The 16,320-nt window shown below is 49.4% G+C and overlaps 1 protein-coding gene across 2 annotated transcripts in view; it reads right to left on the minus strand.

The window, feature by feature from the left end:
* The window catches only part of TRIM67 (tripartite motif containing 67), a 51,004-nt gene extending 35,891 nt beyond the window's left edge, over nucleotides 1–15,113 (minus strand). Inside the window, exon 1 of one of the 2 annotated variants that reach the window (XM_082609412.1) lies at nucleotides 13,587–15,113. In XM_082609412.1, the coding sequence (XP_082465538.1) occupies nucleotides 13,587–14,594 (1,008 nt within the window). In that variant the 5' untranslated portion in view covers nucleotides 14,595–15,113. The remainder of the gene's footprint in view (nucleotides 1–13,586) is intronic. The other variant, XM_082609411.1, reaches the window with a different exon arrangement.
* Nucleotides 15,114–16,320: the final 1,207 nt, after the last annotated feature.

The following is a 16,320-nucleotide window of genomic DNA, read 5'->3' on the forward strand; positions in this document are numbered from 1 at the left end:
AGATGCTTCTTGTGGCTTACTGGGTGCCAGCTGCTCTGCTGGGTACTGGGAGTACAAAGGCTTCCTTGGTGGCACAGTACAAAGGCTTCCTTGGTGCCGATGCAGGGGACATGGGTTGGAGCCCTGGTCCGGGAGGATCCCACATGCCACGGAGCAAATAAGCCCGTGTGCCACAACTACTGAGCCTGCACTCTAGAGCCTGTGAGCCACAACTACTGAGCCCGTGAGCCACAACTACTGAAGCCCGCACGCCTAGAGCCCGTGCTCCACAACAAGAGAAGCCACCGCAATGAGAAGCCTGCGCGCAGCAACGAAGACCCAACGCAGCCAAAAATAAATAAATAAAATACGTTTATAAAAAGAAAGAAACTGAAAGCAGGATCTCAAAGAGGTATTTGCAAAAAAAAAAAAAAAGAGTCATTCAGATCTTGTTCCAGTGGTAGCAAACCAGCCTGGGAAAGGATGGTGGGCGCACAAAGCCTCCGGACCAGAATCCTGACTTTGTCCTTGTACAAAGGCCATTCACGGGGCAGAGCCAGGTGATGCTTTTTATCACCCGTAACCCAAACTGCCTCTTCATTGGGATCAGGCCAACTCCAGTCACTGGCAACCATAATAGGATGGTTTTTGTGACAATCATGAGGACGTGTCTTAGAGCTTTCTATCCATGATCAAATTACAAAAAAAGGACACTCTCCTTTTCTGTTTGGATACCTCCTTCCTTTCACCTCTCCAAATCCTCCCAGCACTTTGAAACCCAACTCAGCTCCAATCCCCTCCGTACAGCCTTCCCTGCAGTCTGCCATCAATCTGACTCTGCTCTGTGCCCATTTACACTTAGGGTTTAGCCCCAGTTAACTGCGCTCTGGTACTGTTCTTTATTTCTTGTGAGGAAATGGAGAGACAGGCCCTCCTGTCCATCTAAAAGGCTAGAGCTAATGACCAGTGCAAAATCGCCTTCTTTATCAACCTTTTCCCAAGTTCCTTCCACCGCTGCCTTGCTCCTTCTTTTCCCATACAGTTTCCTCACTTCTTTTTTGGCCCCCTTCTCCTCTTAACTTAGCAAAGCAAATCGAGATGTTCAAAAAGGTTTTGCTGCCAGGTTTTACTGGCAAACAGGATAAATATAACAACCTGGGAAAAGAATGCAAACTTACAAGAACCTTCAAAAGGATTATAGCCAGGCTATCCCTGCTCTTCACTGAAATTTAAATGAAGCCAACGTTTAATCCTTCTTAGGCTCTCAAGCTAGCTGTCCCTTTAAATGTGGCTCCTGGAATCCATTTCTCCCATCGTTCTCTCACCACTCTCTCCAGATCCTGAAATGTTTTCTGTGAGTCTCAGATGCTAAAGGATGGGTAATTCAAGTTCCCTCACTTTTATCAGAAGTGGTGTCGTAGTTCTCAAGGTCCCTCTGCTTCGTGTGAATATACGTTCATCCCTGGTGCTCGACCAGCAGATAATAAGCTGTTTGAAAGTAGGAACTCGATTTTCAATATCTTTTTTAACATCTCACACAATGCTGTACATTTAAGTCTCTCCTTTCTTTCCCAACTAATCAAACTCCTACCCATCATTCACGACCCCAGCTCAAAAACCATCTTCTAGGGGAATTCCATGGTGGCGCAGTGGTTGAGAGTCCGCCTGCCGATGCAGTGGACACGGGTTCGTGCCCCTGTCTGGGAGGATCCCACATGCCGCGGAGCGGCTGGGCCCGTGAGCCATGGCCGCTGAGCCTGCGCGTCCGGAGCCTGTGCTCCGCAATGGGAGAGGCCACAACAGTGAGAGGCCCGCGTACCGCAACAACGACAAAAAAACAAAAACCATCTTCTCCTTAATCTCCCGCTCACTACCCTTTCCCCTTCCCCTTCCAAATCTCCAGGCGGAATTAACTGCCTTCTCCTGTCCCGTCCCTCATCTGTTTATTCACATGGCAAATATGGCACTTATTCCACTTTTTTATATTGTTTGTACAAACATTAGGTTGGAGTAAAATCATCCTCTCTTCCAGTCGTCTGTGAGCTCCCTGCAGCCTGTTTTAAGTGTATCCACAGCCCTTGGCACAGCCTGTGAGTTACAGGAGGTGCCCAAGGCATGCTTGTCCAGTGGAATATTTCAGTTGCATCCTACAGAGTCATGAGATGCTGTTTGTCCTTCACGTGCCAGAGGAGACACAAATGGACTCAGGAATGGGAGCCACCTTAGCTGTCCTCATACTTCCTGTGGCCCACACCACAGACATTCCACCACCATCCTCACCACCATCACCATCACACCATCCAGAAAAGCCCCGAGTTCTGTGTACCCCAACCGAAGCAAGGAGTTCAGAGAACCAGAGGAGCTTGGAGAAGTTACCCATAATGTATACAAGCAGAAATCACTTGAGGAACTACCTGCATTTTGATTTAATCTTCCTGTTGGAAGATAACTTTGCTCTCTTGGGTTTTTACAAGAGAGCTCTCTTCACATCACCCTGGGGGAACTGGGCTCAGGGAAATGGCACACACATGCTGATTCTCTGACTGCTGCTGCTGCTGTGAGTGATAAAACTGTTCTCCAGCTCTGACCCAGGAGTCTCACGTCTCCTGCCCACATCCATGAACTGTGGCAAGAGCACGTGTTAGCTTGTACACAGGCAAAAATCTCAACGCTCTTGTGGTTCCTGACACCCCTCAGCAGGGTCTTCTGGCCTTAAGGTGCCCTGACTTCCCCTCTAAACATCTTCATATTCCCAACAAGCTAGAGGGGTGGAACCCTGCCTGACTGTGTGGAGGACAAATATTCATCAGTGATAAGCTGCAAATACGTGTACAGGAAGCCAGTGTGAGAGGTGATAATCACACCCTCAAAACAAACTGAGGTATGTGGTGATATTCACATGAAAGATGTGAACCAGGACACATGATCCTGCTGTCAAGACCAGGCACAGTCATTTTGGAGTTTATTACAAGGGACTAAAACGGAGAAGGGAACAGTCATGTGTCCCAGTGACTGGAAAGTCCCTGTTTCTTGATCTGAACATTTCAAAGAGTATTTAGCTTTTGTAACAGTGACTGGGCACTGCTCAGAAGTAGGGGACTATCTTTTTTTCTTTCTTTTTTAATATTTATTTATTTGTTTTGGCTGCGCCAGGTCTTAGTTGCGGCACTCAGGATTTTCGTTGCAGCATGCGGACTCTTAGTTGCGGCATTCATGTGGGATCTAGTTCCTCAACCAGGGATCAAACCCAGGCCCCCTGCATTGGGAGTGCAGAGTCCTACCCACTGGACCAACATGGAAGTCCCAGTAGGGGACTATTTTAATGAGGTTTTCCAGAAGTTTCTTGTTCCCTGTGGTTTTATTCAAGCAGGCGACTCATTTATTTATTAACCTAGTTAGTTCAAAAGGGATTTAAGGCAGCTTGCACGGGTCTATAGAATTCAAGATTGCATAACTTAAAAGAAAGAAAAACAAGGGTGGGAGCATAAAATGGAGCCAGAAATGAGGCTCAAAATTTATAACATAATTACATCCATCATGTACACACAAAATATTTGGCTCTAAGCATTTTAGCAGCCAAAGAGATAAGTGGAACCTGACCATTTGCACAATCTAAAGTGCCTATTAGATTAAAAAAGGGAAACATTTGCACCCCAGAGCTGGCTTGAAGGAGAGATGTGACAGTCACCACAGGAAAGTACAAAGCCCTACCAGGACCCTTATCCCCTCCAGAACAAAAACCTTAAGCCACTGGGGACAAGCAGCAAATCCTGTCCCTCCTCCCCTCCCCCCTGAGCAAAGTGAAGACTCCACATGGCTGGAGATAGGGAAAAGAAAAAATCCAATCTTCCTGGAGAAGATGCAGGAAACAGGCATGGGTCCAGACCATTCAAGGCTTCCTATTGCTGGGGAGGGGGCAGGACAACTGAGAAGATGGAAAGGGACTCATCTGTTGACTTGACACAGCCTAGGAAAGAATCAGTGAACTTAAAGAGAGGTCAATAGAAATGAATGCAACTGTAACAGAGACAAAAAGAACGACTACAGGAAGAAGAACAGAGCATCCAAGAACGGTGGAACAATATCAAACAATGTAACATACATGTAATTGGAATCCCAGAAGTATGAGAGAGAGAGGGCAGAGCAAAAGAATCATCGGAAGAGATAACACACAAAAAGTTTCCAAAAATAATAAAAGACATCAGACCACGAGTCCAAGAAGCTCAGAGAACCCCAAGCAGCATGTGAATGCATACACTTCTCTCCATTTCTTCTGCTTCTCTCCGAGTTCAAGTGCCCATATTTATAGTCCAAGTGACTCTCATAGCCTAGGAAGTGGTCTTCCTTCCCCTACTCTTGTCCCCCTACCACACATTTTCCAACTACAGTCAGAAAGATCTTTTAAAAAATAGGGGACTTCCCTAGTTGCACAGTGGTTAAGACTGGGCTCCCAATGCTGGGGGCCCAGGTTCGATCCCTGGTCAGGGAACTAGATTCCACATGTGTGCTGCAACGAAGAGTTTGTGTGCCACAACTAAGGAGCCCATGTGCCACAACTAAGACCCAGTGCAACCAAATAAATAAATTTTTAAAATATATATATATATATTAAAAAAAATAAACATCACTCCCAAGCTTAAAGTCCTCTAGTCACCTCTCTTTGCATTTACCATAAAATCCCATCTGTTCCCTGTGGCCTGCCAGGCCCTGTGTCCTCTGGACCCTGCCTGTGTCTCTGCTCCTGTACCTTATCCACCTTTTTCATTGTACTCCAAAGGCACGTTTCTGTCCTTCAAACACAGTGGGTGTCCCCCAACTCTCGTTCTCGGTTCTTGCTCTCCCTGTCAAGCGAGCTGCCTTCAGAACTGTGCTGGGCTGGTTAGTTCTCAGCCAATCTTCAAGTCTTGCTTTTCCAACCTTCCCCCTGAAGAAGTCTGTCCAACTGCTTTTTATCACATTATTTTACTTCAATCGTACTACTTATTACTATCAGAAATTCTCCAATTTATTTACCTGTGCATGTGTTGATTTTCTCTCTCCTGTGACTAGATCTCTGTTCTTTGAGGGAAAAGAACATGCCCTTCCATGGCCTTGGTGCTTACAGTGGTGCCTGGTAGGATACCGGCACTGAAGATTTAAGTGTTGACTGAATAAGGAATTAGGTCGATTGAAGAATAAATACTCATTAGCGGCATAAGCTCAGGGAAACGACTTACAGGTCAAGAGGCATCATCAGTTTTTAAGTTATCCCCAGTGAGTGCTAGAGCTGACTTTTAGTCATGTGGGTACACAGATCAGCTGATAGGTAGCCAGACATTTGGTAACACGTTATTTATGGAGTGATGTAAGCCACAACTCTCTGCTTTAAAGAGGACTGTCATTGATGATTATTCATATTTTATTGGTTTCTTGGTTTTATAGATATCACCCAGAATCAAACGATAAGGAAGAATTGGGACATTGGATAAGTACAAATATTTGCCAAAATTTCCTAACACAACCTTGACCTATTTTTTTTAAACTATGCACAGTCTGGATAGACTTTTCAGATGACATGTGACCAAGGCCCAGACCCTCCTGCTGGAGGGGTCCAGATTCCAGTCTGTTACATCTGTCATTTAGACCCCTTCCAACTCCCTCACCTGCTTCTGTCCCTTGTGGATCCTTGCCTACTCTTCCCTGCAAACCACTTCTTCCCTCTGCAGCCACATGAAAAATGAAGAGACAGATCTATGTGATCTTTTAGGTTCCCTCCAGCACTCAAGTTCTTTTACCCTATTTGCTCCAAACAGGATGAACCGTGTCCTACTCATCCTTTCATCTCCCTTTTCTGCTGCCCGTATCAGTTGAATAAGGGAGGGGTTGTTGCCACACTCTTTGTCCCCACCTTCTGGTCTAGGTGTCCACTGACCCTATATTTTTTCCATACCTCATTACTCTTGAGGGAATGCTCTAGGCACCTGTTTTTGTTCAGATACACAGAGCATTCTGTTATTTTTATAGTTCATCAAAATGTACAAGGGAGGCATCGATCACGTTTTTACAGAATCATTTCACAAACTGCTGTGCAACTGTAGCGAGCCCCTCGGCCTCACGTTCCTCATCTGCCAAAGGAGGATGCTGGGATTTATGATCTCTGTTAGGAAACAGGCTACCCTAGGAAGGGGGAATGCCAAGCAGTGAGGGGTGAATTCGTGAGAGCCCCGCAGTATCTGCCTGCTCCTCTCCTGCTCCTCTCCTGCTCCTTTAGGCCTCACGGCTCTGAGAGTTCCAATCTCCTCCACCCTCTGGCCAGGAGCTTTAAAACTGCCTGAAGAGCAGACAGAGCACCGACTTTGCTTCTTTATAGAACGACGACGACACAAACCCAGAGGAAACCCAGAGATACGAACAGCAGTATATACGTTTCTGTTCAAACCCAGGGAAGCAGCAAAGAACATCTGTCCAGAACTCCCTTCTCAGGAGTCACCTACGCTCCGGCCCAGGAGGGCTCAGACAGCACCACCACCCCTCAGAGGTTCCTGCCCATCTCTGGGTCAGGTGGTCTTTGAGCACCATACTGCCTCCCAGCACCCAGAATTTGGTGAACCTGAAGATTCCCAGAGTAATTAAGACCCCGGGACCCCCTAGAGTCCACTTCACACTGCTGTAGATGACTGGCACAGTTACAGTGCTGGGCCCAGCGTCCTGGAGCCCCCAAAGCATTCCCGTCAAGGTTTCTCAAACTTTAACGTCCATCTGAATCAACTAGGGATCTTGCTAAATTCAAATCACGAGTCGGTAGGACTGTGGCAGGTCTCAAGAGTCTGCATTTGCAGCGACCTCCCACCACTGCTGCTGTTGCTCTTCGGACCACACTTTGAGTCACCAGGTCCTAGTCTAGAAGTCGGCACTTTTATTTTTATTTTTTTCCCCGTAAAGAACCAGACAGTAAATATTTTCGGCTTTGCAGGCTGCCGATCTCTGGTCACAACTACTCAACTCTACCAAAAGCAACCATAGCCAAAAGCAGCCATGGGCAAAATGTAAACGAAGAAGGATGGCTGTGTTCCAGTAAAACTTTATTTACAGAAACAGGCGGTGTGCCAGCTTGTTGACCCCCCTAAGCAGTCTCAGAGATTGAGAGATCCCTCTCCTCTAGAAGAGTCCATTTCATTGACATCCACAAGTAAGGTCCCATCCACCAAGAATCTCGACCCAGATAAAGGACCTCCCACTGCAGGCTAAAAATAGAACAGCTTAGCCATGGAGTGACCACCAGAGCGTACACTAGGAAACACATTCTTCAGTAGTAACATGGGGTTGTCCTTTCACAATCTCTAAGGTCCTCCTCAATTCTGAATCCTGATACTCCATAAATAATCTTCAAAGAGAAAAGCAATTCAAGTTATGGGTTCTTGCCTTCTGTCCAACCCACTTTTTGCTTTCCAGATGTGTGGAATGATGCGGAAAGCATGTACTTCAAAGCTTGTAACATAGGGGTTCTTTCTTTCTTTCTTTTTTTTTTTTGCGATACGCGGGCCTCTCACTGTTGTGGCCTCTCCCGTTGTGGAGCACAGGCTCCGGACGTGCCGGCCCAGCGGCCATGGCTCACGGGCCCAGCCGCTCTGCGGCATGTGGGATCTTCCCGGACCGGGGCACGAACCCGTGTCCCCTGCATCGGCAGGCGGACTCTCAACCACTGCGCCACCAGGGAAGCCCCATAGGGGTTCTTTCTAATAGTTGTTCCTGAATTACTGAGCTCCTTGGAATTAAATCCAAGCACAAGGCAGGCTACAGCCCCAGTGGCTTTAAAGACAGTGGTGATGTTAACACAGAGGGTGGTTTCAGAAGACGCAGCAGCCTCTATTTATTGGAGTCAGCTCATGTTTCCAGGGGTCTAAGCAGACTTACCATTGGTTCTCAGTCAGTCTGGGGCAGATGGAACAGAAGCCAGCCTATGCACTTCATTTCCCAGAGCTTCAGAGTTGGTGAAGGATTCAACATCTCAAAAAATCCAGGCTTCCACTCAGATTGTGCATATTTCCACGCCACATGCTCTGAGGGCCCTGATGGATTTGTTCAGCAACTCTCGGCTTGCAGAGATTAGCCACAGAGATGGAGACTTCAGACCTCCCAGAAGATTTTTGCCAAACATTTCTCTCTACCTAACCCTCTTTTTCCTTGTTCAAACCCCACTCAAAAGTGCCTTAGGGCCTTCCCTGGCGGCGCAGTGATTACGAATCCGCCTGCCAATGCAGGGCACACGGGTTCGAGCCCTGGTCTGGGAAGATCCCACATTCCGAGGAGCAACTAAGCCCACAACTACTGAGCCTGCACTCTAGAGCCTGCAAGACACCACTACTGAGCCCACGTGCCACAGCTACTGAAGCCCGTGCTCCTAGAGCCCGTGCTCCGCAACAAGAGAAGCCACCGCAATGAGAAGCCCGCGCACCCCTGCTCGACGCAACTAGAGACAGCCTGTGTGCAGCAATGAAGATCCAATGCAGTCAAAAATAAAAATAAAGAAATAAAAAAAATTTTTTTCAAGTGCCTTAGATGGGCCCTGAAGGCTTGGTCTTTTCAGGGGCCTTAAAATCCAAAAGGGGCTATTTAGGCACTAGTTATGCCTATTAAACCAGTTTTTGAGGGAAGGCAGATCACTAACTGGTAGTTAAAAATATAAAAACCTAGGGCTTCCCTGGTGGTGCAGTGGTTGAGAGTCCACCTGCCGATGCAGGGGACGCAGGTTTGTGCCCCCGGTCCGGGAGAATCCCACATGCTGCAGAGCGGCTGGGCCCGTGAGCCATGGCCGCTGAGCCTGCGCGTCCGGAGCCTGTGCTCCGCAACGGGAGAGGCCACAACAGTGAGAGGCCCGCGTACCGCAAAAAAATAAATAAATAAAATAAAATAAAATAAAAATCTAGATACTTGTGATCCTCTTTTTAGAAATAGTTCTAACAATAATGTAATGAAAGTAGCAAGCAGTTATTACTAGAAACAAGGCAATCCACCTTATTGTTTTCCCCAATGGTCCCTGTTTACATGAATTTTTAATTTTTGATATAATTTTGCTGTTGGGAGAAAAAATAGGTATAAACGTTTTGGAAGGCAATTTGGCAACGTTAATCAGATGTCTGGAAGACAGTTCTCCTTTGATACAGCAACTCCATATTTAGAAACTTAACCTGAGGAGATTATTAAGAATAAAGGCATAGATTTAACTTGAAAAATGTTCGTAACAGCAAAAGACTGAAAACATCTAGATGAAGTCCAGCATCAGGGTGTGGATCAAGTAAAATAATAAATCCTTACAATGGAATGGCATGCAGCCATCCAAAATGATGTTCATTAATTGACAGGAAAGATATGTGTACTGTATTATTAGAGGAAAAAAAGAAAGACAGTTACAAAATAAATATACAATAGAATTCTAGAAGAAAAAACTCCAAAATGTTAGAAATGTTTTTTCTCTGCAAACTGGAATTTGGGGTTGATATTTAATTTCTACATCTCTACCTCTGTAATTCTAATTCTTAACAAAGAGCATCTATTCCCTGTGTTATAATCTACTACAGATATTCGAATACGTATACTTATGATCGTATACAGTTATGATTACACGTTCTGCTTTGGGCATTTATGTGTTATCTCTTTTAATGGAGGAAGTCTTTCCTCTGAGGCTTTAAAGGCTAAAAGCCTTTCTTTATCTCTTTGATAAAATAAGGTAGGACCAGGCTTCTGAAAAGCCAAGTGTCCTTTGGCAGATCCTTGGGGTACGGGAGTAACCTGAAGTCCTGGCTTTCCTGTGATTTCTAGACCTCACTATCTCCTTTGCGCTTGTCAAGTGCTGACTCATTGGGAACAGTAATCCTGGGGTACAATGAGATTTTTGTTTTGATTCTATTCTATTGTCCATAGTTCTCAAAAGACTTGTGAGGAAGGGCTGATCCAGCGGTCCCTTCCTCAGTTCAAGAATCAACTTTTAACCATTTTAAATTCAGAGTCCTGCACCCAGCAGGAATTACAGTGGTTGCTGACATTCTGTGACATGTCACACTAGGAAGAGGTACATCCCACAGTGACCCTCTCCTTCTGGTTTCAGGAAAATTGGAATTCCACAATCAATAGGCAAAGGACAAAAGCACTCATGGAAAGCTTCCCTTCCCAGTCCTATCTTTCACAACGTATAGTTTCTTCACATCAGAAGTTCATTGAAATTATAAATCGTCTTCCAGGAGAATCATCTAAAAATGTGTTTAGCCAAGACCTAAAGTGTTTACACTGTTGTTTTTTCTTTTAACTTTTTATTTTATATTGGAGTATAGCTAATTAACAATGTTGTGATAGTTTCAGGTGCATAGCGAAGGGACTCAGCCATATATATACATGTATCCATTCTCCCCCAAACTCCCCTCCCATCCAGGCTGCTACATAACATTGAGCAGAGTTCCCTGTGCTGTACAGTAGGTCCTTGTTGGTTACCCATTTTAAATATAGCAGTGCATTTACACTTTTTTTGAAAAGTGATAATCAATCTTGTTTCAAAGTAGATTTCAGTGTCACTTACATGTCTCTCTCCCTAAGAATCACTAATTAGATGGCAAGCTCCAGTCATGCTAGAGAGGAAGTAAAGCCTTGTTTAAGGCTTCTCCAGTCATAGGGATGTTAGGGAAATATTTCTGTCCTGATTCTCATTCTGGTAGTGTACCAAGCTTTGTCATGGCTCCTGGGATTTTTAGACGACAACGATGACAAAAACAACAAAATCCAGAGACTTTTAAGTTTTACTAAAGAACTTAAACTGCCCTGGTGGGAGTGTGCAATTGAGTGCTCTAGTTTATCTTTCAAAAGTAGTCACCTTCACAGCTCACAATGGTGGTCTAGACGTCTGCCCACAAAGCAAGACCAATCGGTCCATCAAGACTCCCTCTGTTATCTTTTGACCTCCAGCCCCTAGTTGAGATGCTCATAAGAAGCACTGAATGATTTCCCTTTCTGTAGAAAAACAGCACCTGCTGAAAGAGAACAGCAGAACTTCTTCTCATTCTTGAAAACAGCTTTTCACAAAAGTATCTCAGAGAATTCCTTCTGGACTTAGGAGGATGTCCTAGTTCCCTGAAGACGTGGCATTAAATTGAGACATTTAGATTCTGCATAGCTGTGTTTCCCACAGATAATTGTCCCACTCTATTGAGCAAATATCACATATTCTTTCCAGATTTCCTCAGATAGAAATGTTATAAAACTGCTGTGGACACCAAATCAAGGATGACCAATGTTGTCCCTGCATGATCTTGGTTCTTAAAACCATTTGGTCATTATCCAACTCACTTTTCCAGGTAAGAGGCTTAATCTCTTTTAAGACTGCAAACTCATCTCAACTCGTTTTGGTTTCCACTCTTCACTAAGTCTAAAAGTTTGGGTGGCAACACCCAGAATTAGTTCTAGCCTTCTAGGCTGTGAAAATTTACCAGCTCCGAAAATCTGAATGTAAAACCTTGTCTTGGTAATTGATCACAGCCTCTTTGCCAAAGAGTTCTTTATGTGTAAAATGACTCTCTTCACTTGAAAGATGAAATAAGCAAGGCAGCTACAATTACCCTGAAGCAATATGCAACAAAATGTCATAGGAATGATAACTCACTCAGCAGATGTTCTCATTTAGCTCCAAGCTATTTTAGGACTCAACATAAACACTACCAGCTCGAGTGTTCTCCAGGTTACCAAGTCACTGAGGTCGAATAAGTACCCTTTGCTGCTTCCCTAAAGCTTTCTGCAAGTTTGGTGGTGTTAAGTATTAGCACTATAATAATAATAATGATAAATAAAATATATTGGTTACTGTGAGTTGGGTACTGTGCTAGAGGCTAAACATACAGCATTATACTTACTCCCAACAACAATTATCTGAGTTAGATATTATTCAGTGGACTTCAAACTGTGCCTAAACGCTTACAGCAAGTAAATTACAAATGCTGAGATTTGGATCCAGGTCTGTGTAACTTACAACAGGGTTTCTCTCAGAGGCACTGTTGATATTTTTCTGGGTTATTGTTTTGCAGTTTTTCTGTGCCCTGTAGGCTGTTTAGCAGCCTCCTTGGCCTCTACCCCTAGATGCCAGTAGCAACTCCTAAGTGGGCTAACCAAAGTTGTCTCCAGACATTGGCAATGTCCTGGAGGGGGAGTGAAACTGTTCCCAAATGAGAACTACTGCTCTAGAATTAGGGATTTGACTCCAGATCGCCCTTTTCTGAACTACTATGCAAATTTCCCTTTCCGAGGTGGATTTCTGAAGTGTTCCTCATTTGTTCTTTCCTAATTTTTTTGTTTGAAAATGTTGAGTTACAGTAACAACAGGCATGTTGTAGCAGAAATTATACAGTAACTGTATGTAATAAATCTATAGTATGAATGGTTGGTCCCTTCTTCTCCCATCTATGCTCCCCTTTTTGTCCATTTCCAGTTGGATGATATGAGAGGACCACGGCAAGTTGCCTTATTTTCCCATGTCTTTCCTCCTCAAAAAGTCAGAATACATACTTCCTGTTGGGCTATTTGGAGATCTCCTGCCTCTTTGTGGGGTAAGAGTTTACTGGAAAGAGGATACTGAATGATAAGCGTCCAAATTTGCAGTTGGAGTCCTTGAACAAGGGACCCGGATCACTGACCTCGGCAGTGAGTCCAGTTGCACGGCCTGGCCTTTGAGTAGGAAATTAAGGTGAATGTTAGAAAAGCTGACCCCACTCTTGCTTTGGGGTCTGATCGAGGGCCTGACCTGATTTTGAAGGCTTCTCTCCTTCTGTGTCAGCTATGAGGATACACTGGCCACCACAAGTGTGTGCGAGTTGCCTGTAGCGGCTGTTCCTTCCCACTTGGGAGGTGGCACCTGCAGGCAAGTCCCTGGAAAGATGGCCCGCAGCAGCCTGCAGATGAGTGTGCCTGGCTGTCTTACTAAGTGCTTACTCCACCACACTCCTGCCACCTGAAGTCCCAGTAAGAGAAGGTCTCTCAGTGGGGAATGATGTTCCCTTCTTAACAGGGCACACGCCCAAAGTCTCAAATAAGGCGCATGAAGAATTACATCTTCCCTTTAAGCTGAGAGGCATTCTGGGGTTAGAAAGTGCTGGAGACTAGCTGAGAGAGTAGGAAACTTTCTGCTCTAGAAGCTGATGGGAATTCTGCTCTAAGGGAGATAGTGTATCCCTTCACTGAGGGTTGGGATAGAATCCTTCCTGCCTTCAGAGAAGATTAACCAAGCACGGGTGGCATCAGACATTTTCCTGCAAGCAGGTGGTAACACTTGTACTTTAAAAAAAAGAAAAAAGAAAAGAAAAAGATATACGAACTTTTTGGAGGGAGGAAGGGGGCCCTAGGTGTCATAAACCCAGAGGGGCCATCAAGGTAATTTATTAGTCAATTTTGGGAGTGAACGAGTCCTGCTTCTGCATTCTAGACGACTTTTGGGTGGAATCATAAAGCCTCAGGCGGGAGGGGACCTAGGGGGTCGTCCTTCCATGCCCTTCCCATCTCCAACACTCAGCTCAGAGTACTTGGAGCTTATTTAACGAAGGGGAGCGCACTTTTCTTTGCGTCCGTGCCCCATGCCCTGCCCAGCGGGCGCTCACCTTGTGCTGTTTCCACATGGCCCCCAGCGGCTTCACCTCGTGCTTGCCGTGCCGGCCCTCCTCCAGGCACAGATAGCACACCGGGGCTCGGCAGCTCACGCAGTACATGCTGTAGTTCTCCATTTCGTGGTCAGGGCACGTAGGGTACTTGCGGGCCGCGCCGCCCACCGCCGCTCCGGCGCCGGTGGCACCCGGGCTCTTGCAGCTTCCGCCTGCGCTGGGGGCGCCCTGGGCGGCGCCTGGAGACGCAGAGGCGGCCTCGGCGGGCGCGCGCGGCGGCGGCGGCGGCGGCGGCACCAGGCGGTGCTTGGCGAAGGGTCCCCGGGATGGATGGCACTTGAGCTGGCAGGCAGCGCAGTAGAGCACGTCGCACTGCTCGCAGAGCGTGGCGGCAGGCTCGGGCGGGGTGCGGTCGCACAACTGACACACGGCCACGGCAGCGGCTGCGGACGCCCCCTGCGCGGCCCCGCGGCCCTGCTGATGGCGCTGCACGATAGCCTCGAGCAGTCGGTTGCGCCGGAAGCCGCGCAGGCCGCGGTGGTCCAGGGAGGCGCTGCGGTGGCACTGCGGGCACGTGATGGAGGCCGAGGGCAGCGAGCAGCAGGCGGCGCCCCGGGCGGCGGCGGCCGAGGAGCCGGGCGGCGCGGGCACCGTGGGCAGCACGCGAACCCCGTTGGGGGACTTGAGGCTCGGGGTGTAAGAGCCGTAACCGCTGTCTGTCTCACTGTACAAGCTCAGCTTGTCCGCGTGGTCGCCGCCGCCGCCGCCGCAGGCCGGGCCAGCCGGCGTCTCGTGGTCCGGAGGGGGCGCGGCGGCGGCGGCGGCGGCGCCGGCGGGCAGCCCTGAGCCCCGGGAGTGCAGGAGCGGAGGGGGCAGGTGCTGCTCGCCGTCCGGGGTCTGCACCGCGATGGTTCGGGCGCAAGGCAGGCAGACGTTGTGGGAACATGGCAAAATGATGGGCTCCCGAAACAGCGAGCCGCACACGGGGCACTTCAGCTCCTCCTCCATCGCTGCGCCGGCGGAGAGAGCGGCTCGGCGCGGAGGGTGGAACGGCCCAAGCCCCGGAGACGGGCAGAGGCGAGCGAGCGTGGCTAGCACCAGTGAGGGGGAGGCGGGCGCGTCACACGGGCACGACTGCTTCGCAAGCCGGGGGCACGCCCCTCTCTCAGTCCTGGGGCCACCGCCCACGGGCGACTGGGGGCAAGAGGACGGAGAGCGGGTCCTCACCTGCTGCCCGCGAGGCTCCTGCACCAGCGGCTGCAACCTGCGGCCGGAGTCCGGAGCTGGTCGGCTGCCCTCGCGGTGGCCTGCGAGATGCTCTAGGGGATGAATCAGCACCAGCGCCGCCGGCGGCGGCTGCGCGCGTCTCCTCTCCACATGAGGACCGGCTGCCGGGCTGAGGTTCGCTGGCTCTCCTGTTTCAGCCCCTCGGGTGCAGTGGGCAGCTAGCTGCCCAGGGGCCCCTTTTGCCCTGGCCGGTGGCCACCGCCGGTCCGGGCGATCTGTAGGTGGGAAGGCGGGCGAGCAGGCCTCTTGGCCGCGGGGCTGGGGTCAGCACCACGAGGCGGCGGACAGCGCCCGGGAGCCGACGCTGGAGCCCGAGCTCCGCTCTCGCCGGCCCGGAGACCTTCTCTCGCCTCCCTCTCCGGCCGCAGCCGACGCGGGCCGAACGCGCCCTGGGGCCTTCTTACGCGGCCAGCACGGCCCCGCTGCTCCGGTTCGCCGCTGCCGCTCCTGCGGCGCCTGTGACCTTGGCCGCGCGACGCGACGGCCCGCGGGTGGAGGGCGAGCGCCCGGCTGGCTCGGGAACCCCCTCCGGTCTCCGTGCAGCCGCCGCCTCCTGCCGGCGCCGCGCGCCGAGGAGTTGTAATTTCCAGGGCCGAGAGGAGCGGCAGGGAGGGGGCAAGGAGGGGCGAGGGGGGCCCGCTCGGCGAATGAGGGCTCGCCTCTCGCTGCTAGGGGAGTCCTGGGGCAATTTCAAGGGCTCGCAGAGAGGACCGCTGTTAACAGCAAGCTCTCATCTGGATGGAGGTCGCATCTTGAATTAGCGCAGCGACCTGTCCCGCCCCGCCCCTGCCAGCATCCCTCCCGCCCACTCCCCTGATCCCACCTGCCGCCATAAAAGGGGGACAACAGGGACCTAGAAAGCCGGTTGTTTACAAATGGAGAGGTAGCCCAGTTGACCGTCGCTCCAAAAAATGCAAGCCACAAAATGTCGGACAGCCTGAAGTCAAAGGGTGAGGTGTTACTTGCGGGTTGAACCACAAGCCATCTGGTCTCTTCAGTCGCGAGTGCTCCTCCGCGATCCATGTCAGTCGTCTCTGCAGAGGGAGGACACGACACGGGGTTTTTAAATGGGGCTTCCCGGCTGAACGCGAAAACGGGCCACTTGAGGCCCCTTGGCCCTCGGAGCAGATTCCCCGGGACCCAGGCCTGCTCGGCCGCGGACGGCGCGGCGTGAGGCCGGCGGGAAGGCAGCGAGCGGGGATGTTCGTTTTATGAATGAAAGAGATCTCCACGCTCCGCCACGCCAGCCACGAGGAGAGCCTCCCACCCGCGGCCCTGGCTGCTTGGTGTGCGGGGAAGGATGGGTGGGGAGGCCGCGCGCGCCCAGGGAAGCGCTCGCCGCGCAGCCGGCTCTGCCTACGGATGCTTCACGCCAGCGTGAGACAGACACAGGTTAGGCAATCGCTTGCTTAAAAACCACAGGAATATTGAAGTCACGCCCCTCTCT

This window comes from Mesoplodon mirus (genome assembly GCF_964341445.2).
Source record: "Mesoplodon mirus genome assembly, chromosome: 2".
Lineage (NCBI taxonomy): Eukaryota > Metazoa > Chordata > Mammalia > Artiodactyla > Ziphiidae > Mesoplodon > Mesoplodon mirus.